We start from the raw sequence: 19,064 nt of genomic DNA, 5'->3' as shown, positions 1-19,064 counted from the left end.
AGTTGTCCACTTAAAAAATATTATAAAACATTCAATTTTCCTGAAAAGCTTCACGTTTCGTTCAATTAAAACTTGAGACTAATCTCACTGGATATTATTATTATTAGTTAATTCATTTTATGAAAATAAAATGCATGTTTTCTACCCTATGTGACAAAAACAGCTTTACAACCAGGACGTTCTTTTGTACATTTAGCTTAAACAAAACATTTTCACTTTAACATCCTAAATATTCCTGAAGTCATTATATATAAGTGAAGTACAACAAAACACAAAGTGTATGAATATATATAAAGATGGGATAGTGATAGAAAGAACGACGATAACCGAGATATAAACAAAATAAAGTCAAAGTAAAGCAGTTACGATATGTGAACAAAACCTGAAGCACAGTATACAACAGTACAGTGTTCATGTTATCGACCGTATCAACAGTAAGAAAACATCTATTATACACACGGTAACATAACAAACTCCAAACACTGCCTTGAGATTCTGCTGAAAGCTCTGGAAGAAAGACCTTGAGTTAAGAATTCACTATTTTCAAGATCAAGAATAAAACAAATCATTTGATTTGACAGTTTAAACAATTTAAAACCCGAATCTGACGATTTAAAAAACACACACTTTCTTCATGTTTGTTCTTATGCCGTTAAATATAGTTAAGTTTTTGTTGTACTGTGGCATCAATCATTCATGAACTATTTATACACCGTTTAAAGATGCTACAAAGGAGGAATTATGATATTTGACAAACACATTAGATACATTAACACTTGATAATGTCGTCATATGCCCTTATAATTACATTAAAATGTGTTGGAAATGCTAAAAAGGGTGTTAAAATAAATTGAGTGTGTTCTGTTATTTGAATGTATAAAAGAAAGAGTTCATAACAAAGTTATTTTCCATGAATCTCAACATAGTGAAAAAGATACACATAGTCTGTGCTGATCACAAGACTGTGACTCATGACGGTGATAAAGTTCCTTTAGAGTTTGATCCCCCGACACACAGAACTGCATAGATTAAGATCAGCTAATTAAAGGCTCTAAACAGTTGAGTGGATTCACACACAAATTCTCACACGGAGCCTGTTTTGGGTTTTTTTTCAGTTTGCTGCAGCAGGAATCAACAGACGGATACTTAACAAGCACAAACAACACGAATGCACCGAAGCCCTGTCTCACATTTGTAAATTGACTGCAGAGCGGGCGGAGACACGTTTGAACAGAGATGAGACAACTCAACAATCTGTCGAGCTTGAATCTCTGCGATTGAGCAAATGAAAGTCAAGTCAACTTTATTTATGTTGCCCACAATCACAAACTTGCCTCAAAAGAGACTTCAAAGAGACATATCTGTTACGTTTCTATATTTTTCTATATTTAATGTGGCATGTATTTGCTTCAGTTTTCTATTCTAGTTGTATTCCAGAATGTCTACACATTCAGCTTCAGTTTTAACAGTTATAAAGCCCGTATTTGTTTATAATCATATTTGTATCTTCATCATTTTGTGCTGCTCCTCTGTAGAAACTGGGCCAACTTTACCCAGAACCAAAGGGTTGGGTTATTGTCCCAAACTAAAACACGGTTATTTTGACCAAGTGCAGTGATGGAAGAAGTATTCAGATCCTTTCTGAAGTAAAAGTACTAATGTACCACACTGTTAAAAAAGTACTCCAAGTCCTGCATTGTAAAGTAAGAGTTTGTAAGTGTAATCAGGAAAGTGTACTACAAAATGAAAAGCAAAAGTACTCAATGCAGAAAAATGACCTCTGTAAGTGGTATTTAAATAGCGTTAATGGTTAAGCAGCATTATATATAGAACAGCATCCTGTTGTAGTTGATTGAGGTGAGACTCATTCTTTTTTATTTAAGGCTGCAACTATTTTCCACATGGATTCATATCTTACTTTGAGAAATAATAATGTCTGTAGAAGCCACATGTTTCAAATGTTGTCAAAACACAAGAAGCCATACAGGAACGTTGTCTAAACATAACGGCCTAAAATTGGTAAAATGGCAATTTAATTTAGATATTGTCTGATTTAAGAATAGGTAAAGAAAAAAATGCATTTAAAGCCAGACTGATTACTGTTTTTGATACCCAGCTGTAGTACTTTTGAATGCTTCTCAATCATCATCACATCACATGAAAATATACTCAAAGCCTTGTCAGAATGTGCCTCTGAACTCTATACTCCTCCTCCTTCCTTTCTTTAACCCCCACATACATCCAGCACAGCCTCCCGTCTTCGTCCCCTCCTCATCTTTTGTCTGCCTTTCCCTCCAGAATTCCTGGCCAGAGGCTTCGAGCCTTCTCCCTCTGTGCGGTTGTCCATCTGTCGGCGGCCGGCCTCCCTCCTCCGGCAGATGTCTGCTTCCTCGACCTGAGCCTGGAGGTCTGTGTGTGTGGGGGGGGGAGTAAGTGGTTGACCGGTGGAGGGGTGACCTTTACCAGGGGAGAGTCTGCATTGACACCAATGGGGACAATAAGAGGGAACAATGGTATGGATGAACACCAGGGAGGAGGTGTGTGTCGTGGGGGAGCAGTGGCTGCGTCTCCATGCAAACATGCCTTCAGTTCTCTATGAAAGGAGTGTGGAGATATAGAGCAAGACAAGTCGTGTGGTTACATGTTAAACTGCTGAAGAATATGCAATATTTCACCCATGGGTCCTCAAGTCAAATGTTCTTAACAAAGCTCAGTTGAGTCAAGTATTTCCCATCTACAAGCAACCAAAACAAAACCTGGAATCAAACTCAGATACTTCACCCAAACTAGAATGTATCAGTAGACTTTATAGAATCAAACTGATAATGCTACATTGGGCGTTGTCAACTCTGCGCTGGTGACCCTCCTTTGGTTTACTGTACTGACAAGAAGCACAATGATTTGGCAACATATCTGCATCGGCTCAGTTTGCTCGTGCTTATCTTGAAAAGCCTCTTATCAGAAAAGTCTGCCAGCGGGAAACTAGACATCCTGTGATAAGGCAATGAAACAGCTGGGGCAGTACGGTACGGTAGTGTTTTCATTGAACAGTATGAAAAAACGTTATTCTCCTTCTTGCCGAGAGTTAGATGAGAAGATCGAAAACACTCTCATGTCTGTAAGCTAAAGCTACAGCCAGCAGGCGATTAGCTTAGCTTAGCTTAGCAAAAAGACATTTAGCATGGCTCTGTCCATAATAATAATAAAAAGCCTACCAGACTAATTCCCACATTGAATGTACTCAAATATAAATAGAAAAAACGATACGTTGGTTGAAGTGAAATCAAGAACTGAAACTAACTCCCTCTATCTAACTGTATATTGAAACTTCTAGTTTCGACTACATATTGATTTGTGTTGCAGTACTTCTGATATTGTTGCTGTTCTTCTTTATCATGGAGCTTTCATCTAGACTTCCTCTTAGATTAGTATTTATTTACTCACTTGACCCTCGAGGGGTCAGAGGGCTTAAATGAATGCCGCTGTTGTGGGCCAAACTTTGATCGTTGAGTGAATCATCAGAGGGTTTGTTTGTACTTTTATTCAGTGAAAACTGGTGGAACCACGGCTGTAAAATAACGAACTGTTGTGGGAAAGGATGCTGAAAGATCACAGTAACTTGCTCTTGTGGTAGAAAAAAGATCAGAGACAGAAAACACATGACAACAGACTGCTGGGGAATGACGTCGGGAGACATATTTCATGTTAATTACCCAGAGCGTGGTGTGTCACCACAGCCCGGGTGCTCTGCAATGTAGCTGCCTCTGAGTCTGTGTCAATGGCCTGTTTGAACCAGCGTCAATGTTAATGCTGCTGCATTACATTTACAAATAAGACAAATGCAAACGCACAAGTAAGTGTCCACTCAACTGCTCTTTCAGTGTCCTGCACTTTTAGGTTTTAGGTTGTCTGTCAATTGTCCCTCCCTAAATACTTTTACTCAAATAATGTACTTCAGTACAACTTTGAGGTACTTGTACTTGTATAGTTATAGAGGTATACTTAGTGATTAAGATGTTGCATCCAAAATGTACAACACATTGTTAGAGCTTAAACTTGTTAAATTGGCTCCCTCCCAACTCCCTCCATGGCTTTCACGTTAATGAATTACTATATATATATATATATAGAGAGAGAGAGAGAGAGAGAGTATATATAAATACTTAATCTGTTTTATGGCTTGAAGCCGTTTAATATTATGATTTGAGTCCTCGTCTGTGTGGATTACTCTGCAGCTCGAACTAACGCAAGTATTTGCTTTTTCAAGCATTTAAGTACATTTAGCTGATAATACTTCTTTACAGTCATTTGAATGTAGGACTTTGACTCGTATTTTTAAATTCTGGTGTTGCTTCTTTTACAGAAAGTAAAGGATCTTATTACTTCATACACATTCAGAGCCAGAGAACGTCCATGTGGAAAACTTGAAACTAAACCGTATTCTCTTTGTACTTTTAATGTGTTTTCAAAGCTGCTGTATTCTTCTATGAGTCTCGAGCTTAATAGCAACAAGTTGTGAATACTTGTTTTTTTCTGGCAAGAAAGTTGCCAAATTCAGTTTTCAATTTTCGCAAAACATCTGCGTTCGAAGAAAGGTCCCCTTGAGACTTCACGCTTACAAAACTATAGTGGGCAGCGAGTGTGTGTGTGTGTGTGTGTGTGTGTGTTTGTGTGTGTGTCAGTGTAAAGCCCTCCCTCCCTTGCAGCTACTCACAGAAAGCAGCTCAGATTGTTGAGTATGAGGCCATCGGCGGGGAGGAATCCATTATGAGTGTCCTAATTACAGGTTACCTCAATCCAACGCCACAAACTGCCCGCAGATAGCCACACACTGTGTGTTTATCTGTGAGATGAATACAGATAAGATTGGCTCTACCAATAATACACCGCAGTAATAGACTTTATTTCACGGAGCACTTTTTACAGCAGCTTTTACAAACGCTTATGAAGTTATATTGGTTCTACAAGCCTTTCGGTTCGATGGCTGTTTTGGGCCGGTTAGTAAAACTATTGGTCTCTCTTATTTTTAAGGAAGGAAATTCCATCTCTTTGACACTTGTATTTTATGGTCGCTTCAGCAGCTTCGGAGCATCAACAGATTGTGAATCTTGCCACCTCGTTCTTCGTGTCTGTTGGAGTGAGCTCGTGTAAAGAGGAAATTGGTCGGCAGTGGGACGTCAGTGCAGGTTTGGTGGGAACAGAAGGTGTCGGGAGGTTTTGCGGAGGTTTTATTTGAGATGGGTCTGTGTCTCCCCCCCTCTCCTCTTGTCTCTTCTTTTCAGACGTGGGGTGTGGAGCCCGGAGTCCCAGGCCTGTGCTCGTACCTCTCCAGGGGAAGTTCATTAAACTTCATTTACATCGGTGATGCAAATCATGCAGATACTTTGTCCGAACAAAGACTGTTGCAGTGGTTCCTCCACAAGCCAAAGGTCAACACACCCCCGTGCTTACAGCTCCAGGTTAGCTAGAAATGATACTGAAAGTCCTCCCCGTTGCAATACTAAAGCACTGGTGTTGTCCTAAAATGGGTGCTGCCTGCATGACAAGGTATGAGATTCTGACTTACATATAACTGCACATTTAGCATTGTGAATACGACCAGGACTGTGCATGAGAAACCCAGACTTCTGGTGGGAGAATTTAAATCAAACACAGAGTTGCAGAAGCACAAACATGAACACTTCATAAACCTCTGAGTTGTTTTTACTGGTAACATCTGTCTGACTGTGTCGGTTGGACTGACTCAGCAGTCTGGTTCAACTAGTTACAGGCATGTGTGTGTCTGTTTGTCCGCAATGTTGTGTTCGACTTTATAAACATGGGGTTTTGGCCCCTGTTTGCAGAGTAACTAGCCTTTCAAAATGGAGTCCTGAAGAGGAAACCTGTAGTGACACAGCAAGACATCAGGGTCTTATCCAGAAGACATTACAGACCAGCAGCAAGACGCAAAGAAATAACCACAAATACACTGAAACTAAACTATGTTTGCTTCCTTTTATGAACATATGTCCCCTGCTTTGAATTAATGGAAACCAGAAGAAGCAGTGAGGATAATATTGTTTCCTTCTTTAAACAAAAACACTTTTGTGATTTTTTGAAATTGATGCATCTTCTCCCTGTGTCCATTCCGTCTAACCAAGTTAGAAACATTCATACATTTGACAGGATTTAAGAAAGAAGAAGAACATGTGCTCTGGTGCGACAGAAAGGGAGAGAAACAGCAAAAAGGAAGTATAGTCATCAGTGGAAAACTGATTTGTGTGAGTCACTTTGTGTGGGAGGCGTATGAGGTATCTATCTATCTATCTATTTATCTATCTATCTATCTATCTATCCATCTATCTATTTATCTATTCATCTATCTATCTATCTATCTGTCTATGTACTGTAAGAATTATGCAATAATATCTGATTTCAGCTTGCATGTGTAAACCACAGTTAAGATGAATTACTGGTGATTATTATGTCCTATTTGCCTTGCAATGCAGCCATTTTGTAACTCTGTCCTGTTTACTCATCTTATTCCAAATCTTAGCAGCCAAGTGAACATTTACTCAATTAAAATCGATTTAATGTAAAAAAAACAGGTATATTTATCAGTAATATATACATATATATTCTATTTTGATGGATCCGTTGATAAAAAAAAACATGGAGCCCACAGTTGAGAGTCGAGAACAAAAGATATCTGAGAAGAAAAATGAAAATTGTAAAGGATTATGTCACGTCCTCCGTCCTCTCCCCCATCCGGCGAGAGGACAACAGCGGAGAGTTGTTCCGCGCTCTGATTGGTCCGCTGGATGTAACAACAGCGCTGATTGGCTCAGGGATTGCCGCTCCGGAGCTTCTATTTTGAACATAAAAACGGGGGTGCCGCAGTCTGCTTTTTCTCAGAAACCAGGGGGCTGTCAGAGAGGGAGTTCGCTGTGCTGCAGCTCTCTGACACACACACACACACACAACAGCTATGTGGCTTTAGTCGTTTGCAGGACCGAATCAAAATTTCACCACCGAGTCACTTCCAGCCGGTGTTTCGGGTCCTATGTTTGGAAATGTTTTCTTAAATTGTTGCTAGCTAACTGGTTAGCTTGACGTTTTGGACCCGTCTTTTGCTGACTTGTTCCTCTCCAGACCCGCAATTCAAACTAAGCCTTCGGCAGAGCAATACCGTCTGCTGGATTTAAAACACATTGGACGGCTAAAGATGGAGTCTGATGATGTTTTTGGCTGCACCAGTCCTGTTAAGAGCGTTTTGAAGAGCAGGCCCGACGGGATCCGCGGGCTTTCCTCGCTCTGCCTGCCCGAGTTGAGCACAAAGAACATGCACTGCAGGGACCTGTTCTCCCTTGAACCCGCCACTGTGCTGTCTCCCGTCACCAATCTGGCTCTGGACATGAACAATTTAGCTGTACTCGGAAGGTAATATTATTACATTTTGACATATTATTTCTTCTTGTGTATTTCATCTACAGCTGAGTTTGTTTTTGTTCAAGCCATGGGTGAACCCTGATGTATTCCTAGCGTGCACAGTCTGATTTAATGTCCACATCACTGATGTTCATTCTTTTCCCCACACAGCTTATGTGATACCCCGAAAAGGAGAAAACATGCACCCCTTGAGAAGGTTTCCTCCTTTGCTTCTGACGTGTCATCTGATGCTGGTGAGTCCTGCTAAAAATCTATTGTCTGTGCTAATTGATGCTGTTAGAACTGATGCCCAAGGGCCAAATGTAAATCTATTGCACCTCCTGTCACAGTCGCGTCCTGAAGATGTGGTCCTGTGATTGCGCTCAATGCTTGTTTTTTAGTACAGAAAATGAAGTTGTAACTATTCAGTTCATTTTGCAAGCAAAAATTAAAAATATGACCGTGTTCCCAACTTCTCAATTAGGAGGATTTGCTATTTTTCTTTGTCTTACATGATTAACTAAATGTATTCATATAATTTGGAATGTGAAGCTTTTTTAAAGTGTCCCTGTGAGCTTTATGACTTTTCCCTTTCATGAAAGGTAGTTTTAATAAATGAAAATAATTGTAGCACTGATGCGTGCAGTTGCACCGGTCTCAAGTGTTAAAATCAAATCCAAGCTTGCGGTTACGTTGCTATTGAACCGAGTATGCAGCTCTAATGCATCGGTATTCATCTGGCCGTTGGGGCCACTTTACCACCTGACGCTTATGTTGACCTGTGACACAAATCTCTTCCTCCAGGCCTCGGCATGGACCCCCCCAGCCCCATGGATGCTGTTGAAATGGAGGACACGTAAGTTGCACTGTCCTCGTCGTGTCTGTTCTAATCAATCAGCCCGTGAGCTGTGTCGCTCTGCTTACCCAGACACAGCCTCCCCCCCTCAGCTGAGCCAAGCACTATTTCTCATCTGTGGGATTATTGTTTCTACCGTTGGCTTTAAGAGGACGGCTTCACTTATTATTTTTACTAAGAAGATTAACTGATAAAGACATGTGATCTTAACTTTCCATAAAGCGGCAATCCTTCAGATTTAAGTCCTGGGTATTGGTCGGATTTCTATTTGAGTGAAAACTATGAGTTTGTGCTTTTTTGATGATACACAAGCTTCAAGTTTTCAAAATCATGTGCATAGTTAAATTAGTTTGTGTGTATACAATAGAGACAAACTGTAATACAACAGTTTTTCTCCAGGAATGTCACCACAGACACCCAGTTGGTACTTTTGAAAATGGATAAATATTGCATCAGTGAACCGTAGGCTCAGTCACCATTGTGCTGCCTCCTTTGACAATAGATGGCGAGTTAACAGACGTGCTCGGGCAACGAGCTGTACATTAGCAGGTCCGCCTTGTTATCTTGACCAGTTTGTCAGCATATCCTCGGCCTGCTAATCTTGGGTGGCCCTTTCTTCTAAACTCTGCGCTGGGTGAGTCTCTGCAGACATCTGCCGCTGTCTGATGTGAGACTTCCTTTACAGCAGCATTTGGTCTTCAAGACCTCATTCACCTCCGCCTCGGTTGCTCGGCGATTTTCCAGGTTGGGGGGAGGACGACATGCCCCGCGCTTGGGTTTAATGATGGCGCACCCCCTCTGGGGTTTGGCACACTCTTCCTATGCACTGTTATATCAATATGAATAGGGGGGCTGGAGTTTTCTTCTGCGTCCCGGCCTTTAGAAATGAGGGCACCCTGGAGAACAACTGCCCTCCCTTCTCCTGGTCCGCATTGAATGGGACACGCTCTCTCCTCCACAAACAAAAGGCTCTTGCAGAAAAGGGGTTGGCGGCGGTGGCTCCAGCAGGCATATGGTAGATTAGCTGATCCCTGCATCACTTCTCCCCCCACTCGCACCGAGCTCTGCGCTCATTTAGCATACAGGTGGGCATTACTCCAATGCGAAGACCACCTCTTGCCTCTTTGCATTCAACCAACTTCCTCTAGTCCCAACCGTTCCCTCTCGCTTCCCCAAAAGAGCTCCAGATTCTTTTATCGCTGGAGTTTAATGGCACACGGTGTTCTTCCACCGCCAGTGAAGGCCTGTCTGCCTCTTTCCTCCGCAGGTTTTATTAGAAAGATCGTTGACAGAAAAGTGATTGTCAACAATTTTGACTTAAACGTTTTGAAGGCATTAAATTGAGCTCTGAGAAATCGTGAAGGCATTTTCACTCTTTTCCGTCATTTTTAGAGTGAATAATTAATGATTAATTCATCGTTAGTTGCAGCCTTGTTTTCCTTTCTTGTACAATATTAGTTTAATCGGTTTTATATTACTGACCTTTTCAACTAATTCTGAACCGTTTTTCTGTTGCAGATTTGAAAAGGCCATTCAACAGTCGAGCAGAGTTGTCAACGAGTAAGTTGCTTTTATAGTCAATAACCTGAAATCATTAACGGGTGTTTTATTGCCTCATTATTTGAACAGTATTGCTCTCTAAGGAGTGATCTACCCCTCACACTAAAACAGTTTGTATTCACCACAACGCTTCCTCTGTCCTCTACCAGTCATAGGAGGATACCAATCAGAAGAATCAACTCATTGCCGGTAAGGAGATTTGACATGTTTTTTTTTTTTGTAATTAGTCAAAACTTTGGCTGATGCTGTTAATTTGGTCGTTGATAAAGCACTAATATCCACATGTCAAAATATTCATAAATCACACAAAGGGGAGTTTTAAAAGAATCACAGCTAGATGTTTGTTTTGGGACTGAGTAACGGGAATTTGTCTTGAGGGCAGATTTACATATTTAATGAGTCCAGTGTGAACCTGCTACAGGACGGCTCGTTTACAGCTGCTGAGCGTCTGCTGACTTGGATCTCTCTTCTCTCTCCCCCCCCCCCCCCCCCTTCAGCTCCAGCTCCAGAGTTACAGTCCGTCTCGGAAAGGACAGGAAACAGATTCCCACCGCTATGGAATATTCGGACAACAACCATCCCAAATGACGGCCTCCTCCTCCTCTCAACGCGACAACAAGGAAAACATGCCGAAGGTCCGTGATGCAGACGCTTCATAGATACGGTCGCAGCCGTAGAACTCACAAAACTGATTTGTTGCCATGACGAAGTCATTGCATTATTTGTCTTAAAAGTTTTGCCAATGGTTGGTTTCTGGTTAAAAGGAGATGAACCCAAACGCAGCTTGTTTGTTTATGGTGCGTACAGGTGATGCGTGTCGGTAGCTCAACGTGTCGGTAGCCTTTCAGTTCTTAAAGGGTTTGAGGTGCTGTGAAGAGTGCAGCATGAGTTCCCTCTTTTAAAACACTTTTCTTTCTTTTTTCTCAGGAGGGCTTTGAATTCAAGAAACCAACCAAGCCGGTGTCGCGGTGTCGCGTGCGCTCCTTCAACAGCAGTCTGGCCAAGGACGCGTTCGCCCGCCGTCCCAGCTCCGCTCCGGCCCTCATGGTACTTCAACTTGTGATGAACGAGCATTTAAAAATTTGTGCACACCGCCTGCTTCTGGAAAGACGCTAACGCGCCTCATCTCTCCTGTCGTTCCAGTTTTCGTCGCCCCCGCCAATCCAGCAGCTGGACTTCTTTGACTCCAGCCCCATGTTCCTGAGCCGTTCCTCCCCCACGTCCTCTGTGAACGACGACGAGGACGACGGCTTCCTGGACGTCCTGGACGACAACATGGAGGTGAGGCCCGGTCGCTCGGCTAAATGGATTTCTGTTCCGATGGTCTGAATCGCTGCTTTCCTCTAAAGAATTCAGAACATCACACTTTGATTTCACTGGTCACTAACTCGTTGTTTCCTCGTCGCCTGCAGAACAACTGTGGGATGCCGATGGGAATGGCCAGCTTGCTCACTGCCCCGCTGGTGACTGACAGTTCAGGAGAAGACTCTGTAAGTTTGTCTTCGTGCTGTTTCACAGCGCATGAATCTAGAAGCTGAAATGTTTACTTTTGCCCTTAAACACTGTTTATTAAGCTCACAAAGGATGTGTGAATTATTGATTGAGTTTGTTTTTTGTCTCCCTCAGCCCGTGATTCGCTGCCGGCCGCGCAGCCTGTTTCGCTCCCCCTCCATGCCCAGTCCGCTCCCGCCCCGTCTCTGCGCCAAGCGTCCCGACTGCTCCGGAGACGAAAACACACCGGTCCGGGTGAAGAGGCGACGCAGCGTGGCAGGAACACAGGTCACCACCGTGGAACAGAACCCCGAATCCCCAAGACTGGTGAGTCCTCCTCGCTGCCCGCTGTAGTGAGGGATCGGTGTTGATACCACGTGGTGTAATTAGTTTAATGAATGAGTCTAGTGTTGACTTAATGGCAACAGGAAGCGGGGCCTTAATTAAAGTATCCCCATCCTTCTCACTTCATTCAGATATTAGTTAATCTTGCCTGTAAACATTAGCGTTGGTTACTGGAGCCCAATATCCAGTATTGATCAGGACTGGCTGTTGTCTCCGGCTTTGCAGACCATCTCAAATTTCCTAATTTTTCTCCTCGACTGCCTCCTTAAATCGTTTTTTCTCCCTCGTCTTTCCTTCCAGGGCTGCTCTCTGCTCCAGAGGTCCAAGTCCTTCTGCCAGGCAGACATCGAGAAGCTACTGGACGGCGAGGACGGTTCCAACGAGCTGATAGGAGATTTCACCAAGGTAAGGAAGTCGCTGCTGTTTCTCACACTAGTAACTCAGCTGTGAAATTACTCGTCTCATCCAATTTCCTTTTTTGTCTTTCAGCCTTTTGTACTTCCCACAGTGGACGGCAAACATCAAGACCTCAAGTACATTACCCCGGACACGGTGAGTAGAGGCGCTCGGAGCTGATGTAACAAATATTTTATGTCAGCGTGTCTTCTTGCCATATTAAATAAATGATATTGTGTTTTTTCAGATGGTGGCCGCTCTGTCCAGCCAGTTTAATCATCTCGTCGAGCAAGTTATTGTCATGGACTGCCGCTACCCCTACGAGTTTGACGGAGGACACATCAAGGTGAGAGAGAATCTCCAACATATTCGTTTTTTAAAGCATTTAAACGACAAGTCAGTGACTGCAATAGAATACTTCAGTTTGAAAGTATTTGTTTTTTAAATAATGGCGGATTGTCTGTATTCAGTTGAATGTGTTTCTGCATGAATGCCTCTCTGTCAGTTCCTGTACTTCTATGAATTAAGCGGTTGTGTTGGTCTCTGTGGTCTCAGGGCGCCCTGAACCTGCACCAGGAGGACCAGGTGGAGGACTTCCTCCTCAAAACGCCCATCGTCCCGTCCTGCCCGGACAAACGCGTCGTCATCATCTTCCACTGCGAGTTCTCGTCGGAGCGCGGCCCTCGAATGTGCCGGTTCGTCAGGGAGCGGGACCGCGCCGCCAACGAGTATCCCAACCTCCACTACCCCGAGCTCTACATCCTCAAGGGCGGATACAAGGACTTCTTCCCTCACTTCCAGGTCAGTTTAGCTTCAGGTTCCTCTGTGAGCCGACACTTCTCTGCCACTCGAGCTTCAATAGAAGCCGTAAAACTGTTATTTTTTTATACAATTAGCTCATGTCAAGGTCCACTTACTAGCTTTTTTTTCTTTTCATGTTTTCTCCGCTTGCAAGTTGAGAAAATATTCGTAAGGGAACCTTTTTTGAGATGATTTTGTCACACGTAACGTGGTTATTTCGTGGCCTCGAGCCACCTTTCCTCATCGAACATTTAGCGAGCAATTCCCCCGCGTACTGTTTTTGTTTGAGTGAAACCCCTCTTCAGTGCTTTGAACTCGTCTCCTTCTCGTCCACAGGCACAATGTGAGCCTCAGTCCTACCGGCCCATGCACCACGAGGACTTCAAGGAGGACCTGAGGAAGTTTCGCCTCAAGAGTCGCACCTGGGCCGGGGAGCGCAGCAAGAGAGACATGTACAGCCGACTGAAGAAGCTCTGAGCGCCTCCTCGTCCTCCCTAACTGCCTATAAAACACACTGCCCCCCCACCCCCCCCCCCCCCCCAACCCGAGGCCTCGCCCCACCAACGAGGAAATACCTTTTTGGACTGCGCCATCAGAAGGGGATTTTATAAAGTCCCTAAAAGTTTCATTTAACTTTAGCAAAGTTAGTTATTTATGCAAATTTAAAGAGGGGAAAGAATGAACGCTTGACCTGAAGTGGTTGCCGAGGTGCAGTGACCAGATTTCATTAACAATGTGATCGTTTTTAAAAACCACTTGGACCTACTGCCTGTCTCGCCTTTGTCATCTTATGCTGGCATTTGCAGCACGAATCACTGCCAGATTGCAATAACACAAACCAAACCACACTGCCAGTCTGAAGCTCGTCTTTCAGTCTCCTCACTGGATATTTTTGTTTTTTTTATTTTGCATGTGTCATGGCTCACCTTTTTATCTAAGCACTTAATTGAAATACCGTGAAATGGTGAGGTGCTTTTTTTCTTTTTTTTGATACTGCTTTTATATATTTTTATGAATTGTGTTTACCCCATTTAGATATTAATCTGTTGAAACTATGCCTTTCTCTCGGTGTCCCAAAATGCAAATTAGCTATTTTAATGACAATTTGTACAGTCTAAAATGAATGCAGAGCTTTTTTTTTTTGATCGGTTGCAATACATGTAACTTTTTATTTTTTCTCACTCAGAAGATGCCAAAGCAAAACCGTACTACCTGTTAACTTTGCAGTGAGATGTTTCTGATGCTGCAGGTCAGCAAGTGTGAGAGGAGATTTGATCCTTGTTTGATTTGTTTTGATTCCTATTTTTTTATTTTCAGAGACAACAAGTCTTCCCCTCTGCAGAGCTAACGATGTCAGTTTATAACGAATGGGGTGGTTTGAATATTTTGGTACAGGCTCGTGGGGGAGCTGCTGAAATAAAAAAGCCAATGTGTGTTCAAACGTGATGTGCAGGATCTTTATTTTTAATTGTCAGAAATGAGCTTTTCGTGCTGTGACTGTCACTGTGGACACGAAGATGCGATGTCTCCATACGGATACTTGAATGTTTATCTTTATTCGTGACCTTACTTCAGGAATCGGAACATGTTTTTGTGCGAAAGCTTACTTTAATTCATCAAATGTTTAGTGTCAAGCAGCCCACACACACATTTACAAAATATTTTGACACTTTATCAAAGAATAAGTAAACGAGGCAAATGTGACCAAGCTTTCAATCCTCCTTAGCGTTTATCTGTATACAGACATCTCTCAATATATCCGGGTTAAGAGTTTATTGTGTTAGTTGGATAACTGCAGAGTAAAGAAATAGTGAAGCAGGCCTTTTTAAATGATTTAAAATGATCAACAGAAAGTTGTAGATTAAATGAAAAAGCGTGTTACTTGTAGCCCAGCTTTACATCTCGGTCCACGATCCAGATTTAATGCACCTCTGGGTTTGATCTGATGGTAATCCTGTAAGCGGGTTTGTCAACGTAAGCTAGACTTTCCACTGTTTAACTCTAAGAATGGCACATCTGCCGTTTAGTTTTGTCTTCTCCTCTGCAGGATGAGGACAAACGTTTTTCCTGCACACACACACAGCAGTTCCTGTTTTTTCAAATTCTCCCTCTCTGGCCGACCTTGGGAGTGGCCTCTCGGCTGCAGCGCGTGCCCGTGCATACATATCCACATTCCTGTATGCAGAGGGAGGCTTTGTGGGGACGGCGCCTGGCAGCCAGCCGTTCCCCGACAGAAGAGGGAAGACAAAAGTCAGAGCCACCACCTCCTGCTGCTGTAAACACGTGACCGATTGGACGGAGGGTTGTAAAAGCACGACTCCCTCCCTTCTGGCACTTTACCAAAGTTTGAAATCCTATCGGCCGTGTGGGTTTGGGAGAGGGAGGGCCAGCCTTTATTTGCATTTCACAGATTTAAAGACTAATTTATAGCAAACTGTTTGTAGCTGACACAAGTGTCTGTTGTGTTGCGCAATTAAACTGAAAATGCTTTTAATTCTTTCCTAAACCCTGGAAATAAGCATTGGCAGGATAGTAAGATGGGATGGATCTCCGTGATCTTAACATTTGTTTGTCAATGAGCCTTTTCCATTCAAGTCAAGCAGCCACCTTTGTCTGAGCAAGACCACTAATGGCCAGTTGCTGATGTTTAAGGGGCCTCGCACCTTCACACGAAGTATACATAATGCAACACTCGCAGGAGCCTCCACTTCAACAGTTGGTTTTAAAATGTAGATGAGTCCTTGGCAGGTCTGTCGAAGGAGAATCGAGCCAGGTTTCACAGCTGGACCCATCCAATTAGGAGCTGGAGGCTCCACAAAGACATACAAAAGGCTGTTAATGTGTGCTGTTTCTGACTTGCTTCTTTCATGTATACTTTGTCAACTTTAAAATCATCATATAAAAAGATTGTTTTGGATATTAAGTGTTGTGACTTGCTGTAGTGAGAAGCCAAACTTTGTCTGAAAGTCTTCAGTGTTCAGTTTATTGGTTAAAGGTCATAATTCTCATAAAGTTCTCAAAAAAAGAGGAACAGAGCCAGGCTAACTGTTTCCATTCCCTATGCTAAGCTAAGCTAACCGACTGCTGGTTCATGGCTCCCATACAGGAATGAGGATGGTTTCCACCTGTTGATCTAAACTTAATCTTCCCCGAATGTTGAGCCACTCCTGCTGCATGTTTTGACTCGTAGCTTTTTAACTTGACGTACGACCTGTGATGAGTCACTAGGTTGGTATTTGGTGTAGATGGGGATTAGCGTCACGTTTAGCATCGGGGGGGCTGTTCTCCCTGTAGAGAAATACAAATCCATCTGTCCATCCGTCATTACAGCAACAACCCCCGGCAGAGTTGCCCTAAAACTCTGTTCCCCAGGCCTGTTCTGTTTCATACCCCCACCCCGGGGTCCTGCAGGCAGCTGCAGGGCTCTATCAGAGGTGTCCTCACACAAAGCTCCAGCCTTGGTGTCACCTTTAAACCCCCGTTTGCTTTGACCCGTTGACACTGACAGTAAACTGACACACCGGCCTGTGAAAGAAGGCCCAAGCAACCTGGCAAGGGCGGTGAAACACGGAGCGCAACTCTGTGGTTTCAAAAGGAAGGGCGGGGGGGTTGTTTGTTTTTTGGAAGTGAACTTTCTTTTTGAATGTTATGGAGGATTAAAAGCCTTTTTTTTCTGCTCTTGCTGGTGTTTCTGCTCTCTGCACATCGAGATGATTTCACCATAAGCTCAGGATGTTTTCATTTCCCCTGCTGAGAAAGATATTGTAGTCGCACGTTGTTGTCTTCAGCTTCCTTTATTTCAAACTCGTGGGCCTCGCTGTCATTGGTCCTCCCCTCCGCCCACATCCTGTTGTTGTTCTTATTCAGCTGGTTTGTTTCATCAGAGGGAGCTGTGACTCAGAGTTAAAAACCACTGAAACTTTAGTGGTTGTTCACGGCTGCACATCCTCCATGCTCCCTGCTTTTTGACAATCTGATCACCTACGTGCCGTTGCTGCAGTGAAAATCTAACGCTCTGGAAATCTGGCTTCGCTTTCGCTTTGCATTTTCACACTGCTTGTGGCTGATCATTACCTCCAGAGATCCCGCTCATTTACTCACCTGCAAAGTGCTCTGGGCTAATTATTACACACAGCTTCTTGGCCACACCTTTTCAGATGAAGAGCTTCACACAAGCCAGACTGAACATTAAGTGGAGGTTTGGACATCAAACCCAACCTTAATCTAAAGTAGGCAATAATAGCTTTCTTGCAGAGAAGTCTCATGTGTGTACGGTTAATATGAAGCTACGGTCAGCAGGTAGCTTAGCTTAGCATGAAGACTGGAATCAGGGGGAAAACAGCTAGCTTGGCCTTGTCTGAAGGCAGAACCTGAACAGAGCCAGGCTAGCTGTTTCCCCCTGTTTAGAGTCTTTATGCTAAGCTAAGCTAACTGTCTGCTGGCTGGAGCTTCATATTAAATGTACAGTCATGAGAAAATGTCGAACTACTCTTTTAAAATGTGTCTTTTTGAAACTTAAATCAGCATCAGCTACGAATTCTTGACTTAATTTAGACACATTAATGAACATGATACAAAGCTCAAAGGGACAGTAGCTTTTACAGAAGGGGATTCTGGTGTTCGTTTTTGTGACAAATTTGACGATTACACACTTCTACGTTCTAGCAATAGACGCTTTATAGCATTTTAACATGTTACGCAAAATGTATTTCATTACAATTATCGAGCATCAGACAGAACTTGCTGGTCGAGCTTTTCGGTCGTCACTGCGGCAGTACAAACAAGACTCCTCGAGTTAAATTCAACTTATTCTCTGTTAGTGCTGAAAAACAACAACTAACCATCCCCTAATTCAAGACAAGGCTAAATGTTTGTCCCCAGTTTCATGGCAATCCATCCAAAAGATGTAAGATGGAGAAAAAGTCAGGTGTTGTTACCAAATTCATGCAAATCCATCTAGTAGATTTGGAGGTACAGTATTTCACTGTTAAATTTAAATCTTCTAATCAGACAACATTCATTTTAAGTTAAACTTGACTCCTTAGAGGTTCAATTTAAGCATTCATTAGTCTTGAAGAAGCTCTAATGGCCCTCCAGGAAATCAGTTAATTCAATGCAATGCTGAGGACTTTGCTCGAGGCACTCGATGAAAAGTCAGAGGAACAAAGTCATTCAGGTTCATCTGCTGGGGACCATGAATGTCTTTAATTTGATGGCAATTTGCCCATTAATCTGAGACATTTCAGTGACCAAAGTGGACAGACAGACATCGCTATCCCTAAAGCCATTAAACCGTATGCACTGCTGCTCTCGTCTTATAGCTGTAAAACAGAAGCAGAGCAGAATGTCAGATAAAGAAAGATTTTAATCCTTAAAAAAATGAAATCCCACAAACAACAAGAACCATCGCATCCTCAGGTCTTGTCTCAGCAGCAGATCTGTGCAGGGCAGAGGGTGAGGAGGTTAACAGGACGGTAGAGTGAATGTCTTTTTTCTTTTCTTCCCCCCCTACACACACACACACACACACACACACACACACACACACTCACACACACACTGAACAGGGCCTCTCAGAGTACAGAAGCGTGACCAGCAGCAGCTGTTGGATTAACAGCTGCCTCTGTTTGTCTTCTGAGACCCCTGAAACAATCTCTGGTCTGATCTCTCACTCAACCTCTCTGCAGCCGCCTTCGCCTGTTTTAATCCACATCTACACACAACGACACACTTTCTCAAATTCTTATCAGTTTCAGTCTTTCGGTTCTTTCTAATTCAATTGAGGTCGATCTGATCTGATCAGATTAATTCATCCTTTTCGTATATTTTTCAAGAAAAAAAATTATAAAAGAATTCACTGGTTCCAGCTTCACAAATGCATTTTTTTTCTGGTATTCTATGAAAAAATATTGAATATCTTTATGTTGTGTGCCCTAAACATCTTGTAGAGGTCCTTAATATTACTTAAGATGTTGCTTCTCCCTACATTTGTTAGTCTAGGTTTGAATATAACATAATATAATATAATATAATATAATATAACATAATATAATATGATAAAATATAATATAATATAATGTAATATAATATATAATGTAATGTAATATAATATATAATGTGAGCGCCATCTGGTGGTTCAAACAACGCGTATCAACCATCACCAAGAGCGGTCAGCTGACTAACGCGGAAGTGAGGAATCAGTAGCGAC

The 19,064-nt window shown here is 42.7% G+C and overlaps 1 protein-coding gene across 1 annotated transcript; it reads left to right on the top strand.

Moving 5' to 3' along the window:
* The first annotated feature begins 6,922 nt into the window (after positions 1-6,922).
* Positions 6,923-14,273, top strand: cdc25b (cell division cycle 25B). Its single transcript, XM_079175279.1, has 15 exons — positions 6,923-7,419; positions 7,579-7,661; positions 8,212-8,263; positions 9,782-9,823; positions 9,973-10,012; positions 10,321-10,458; positions 10,751-10,870; positions 10,967-11,104; positions 11,236-11,313; positions 11,450-11,641; positions 11,960-12,064; positions 12,149-12,211; positions 12,303-12,401; positions 12,611-12,856; positions 13,193-14,273. Exons 1-15 carry the CDS (start codon positions 7,205-7,207, stop codon positions 13,331-13,333), a joined length of 1,752 nt encoding a protein of 583 aa, XP_079031405.1. The 5' UTR covers positions 6,923-7,204; the 3' UTR covers positions 13,334-14,273.
* Positions 14,274-19,064: the final 4,791 nt, after the last annotated feature.

The sequence above is a fragment of the Pholis gunnellus genome (assembly GCF_910591455.1).
Source record: "Pholis gunnellus genome assembly, chromosome: 15".
In the NCBI taxonomy this organism is placed as follows: domain Eukaryota; kingdom Metazoa; phylum Chordata; class Actinopteri; order Perciformes; family Pholidae; genus Pholis; species Pholis gunnellus.
Note: the sequence above shows the minus strand (reverse complement) of the source record. Positions and strands in the feature narration are given on the sequence as shown.

Bases quoted from the DNA above. Each gene is read 5' to 3' on its own strand.
- cdc25b (XM_079175279.1), top strand. From the start codon at position 7,205: ATGGAGTCTGATGATGTTTTTGGCTGCACCAGTCCTGTTAAGAGCGTT. The intron at 10,459-10,750 runs GTCCGTGATGCA...CTTTTTTCTCAG, and splicing joins ACAAGGAAAACATGCCGAAG to GAGGGCTTTGAATTCAAGAA. The intron at 12,857-13,192 runs GTCAGTTTAGCT...TCTCGTCCACAG, and splicing joins ACTTCTTCCCTCACTTCCAG to GCACAATGTGAGCCTCAGTC.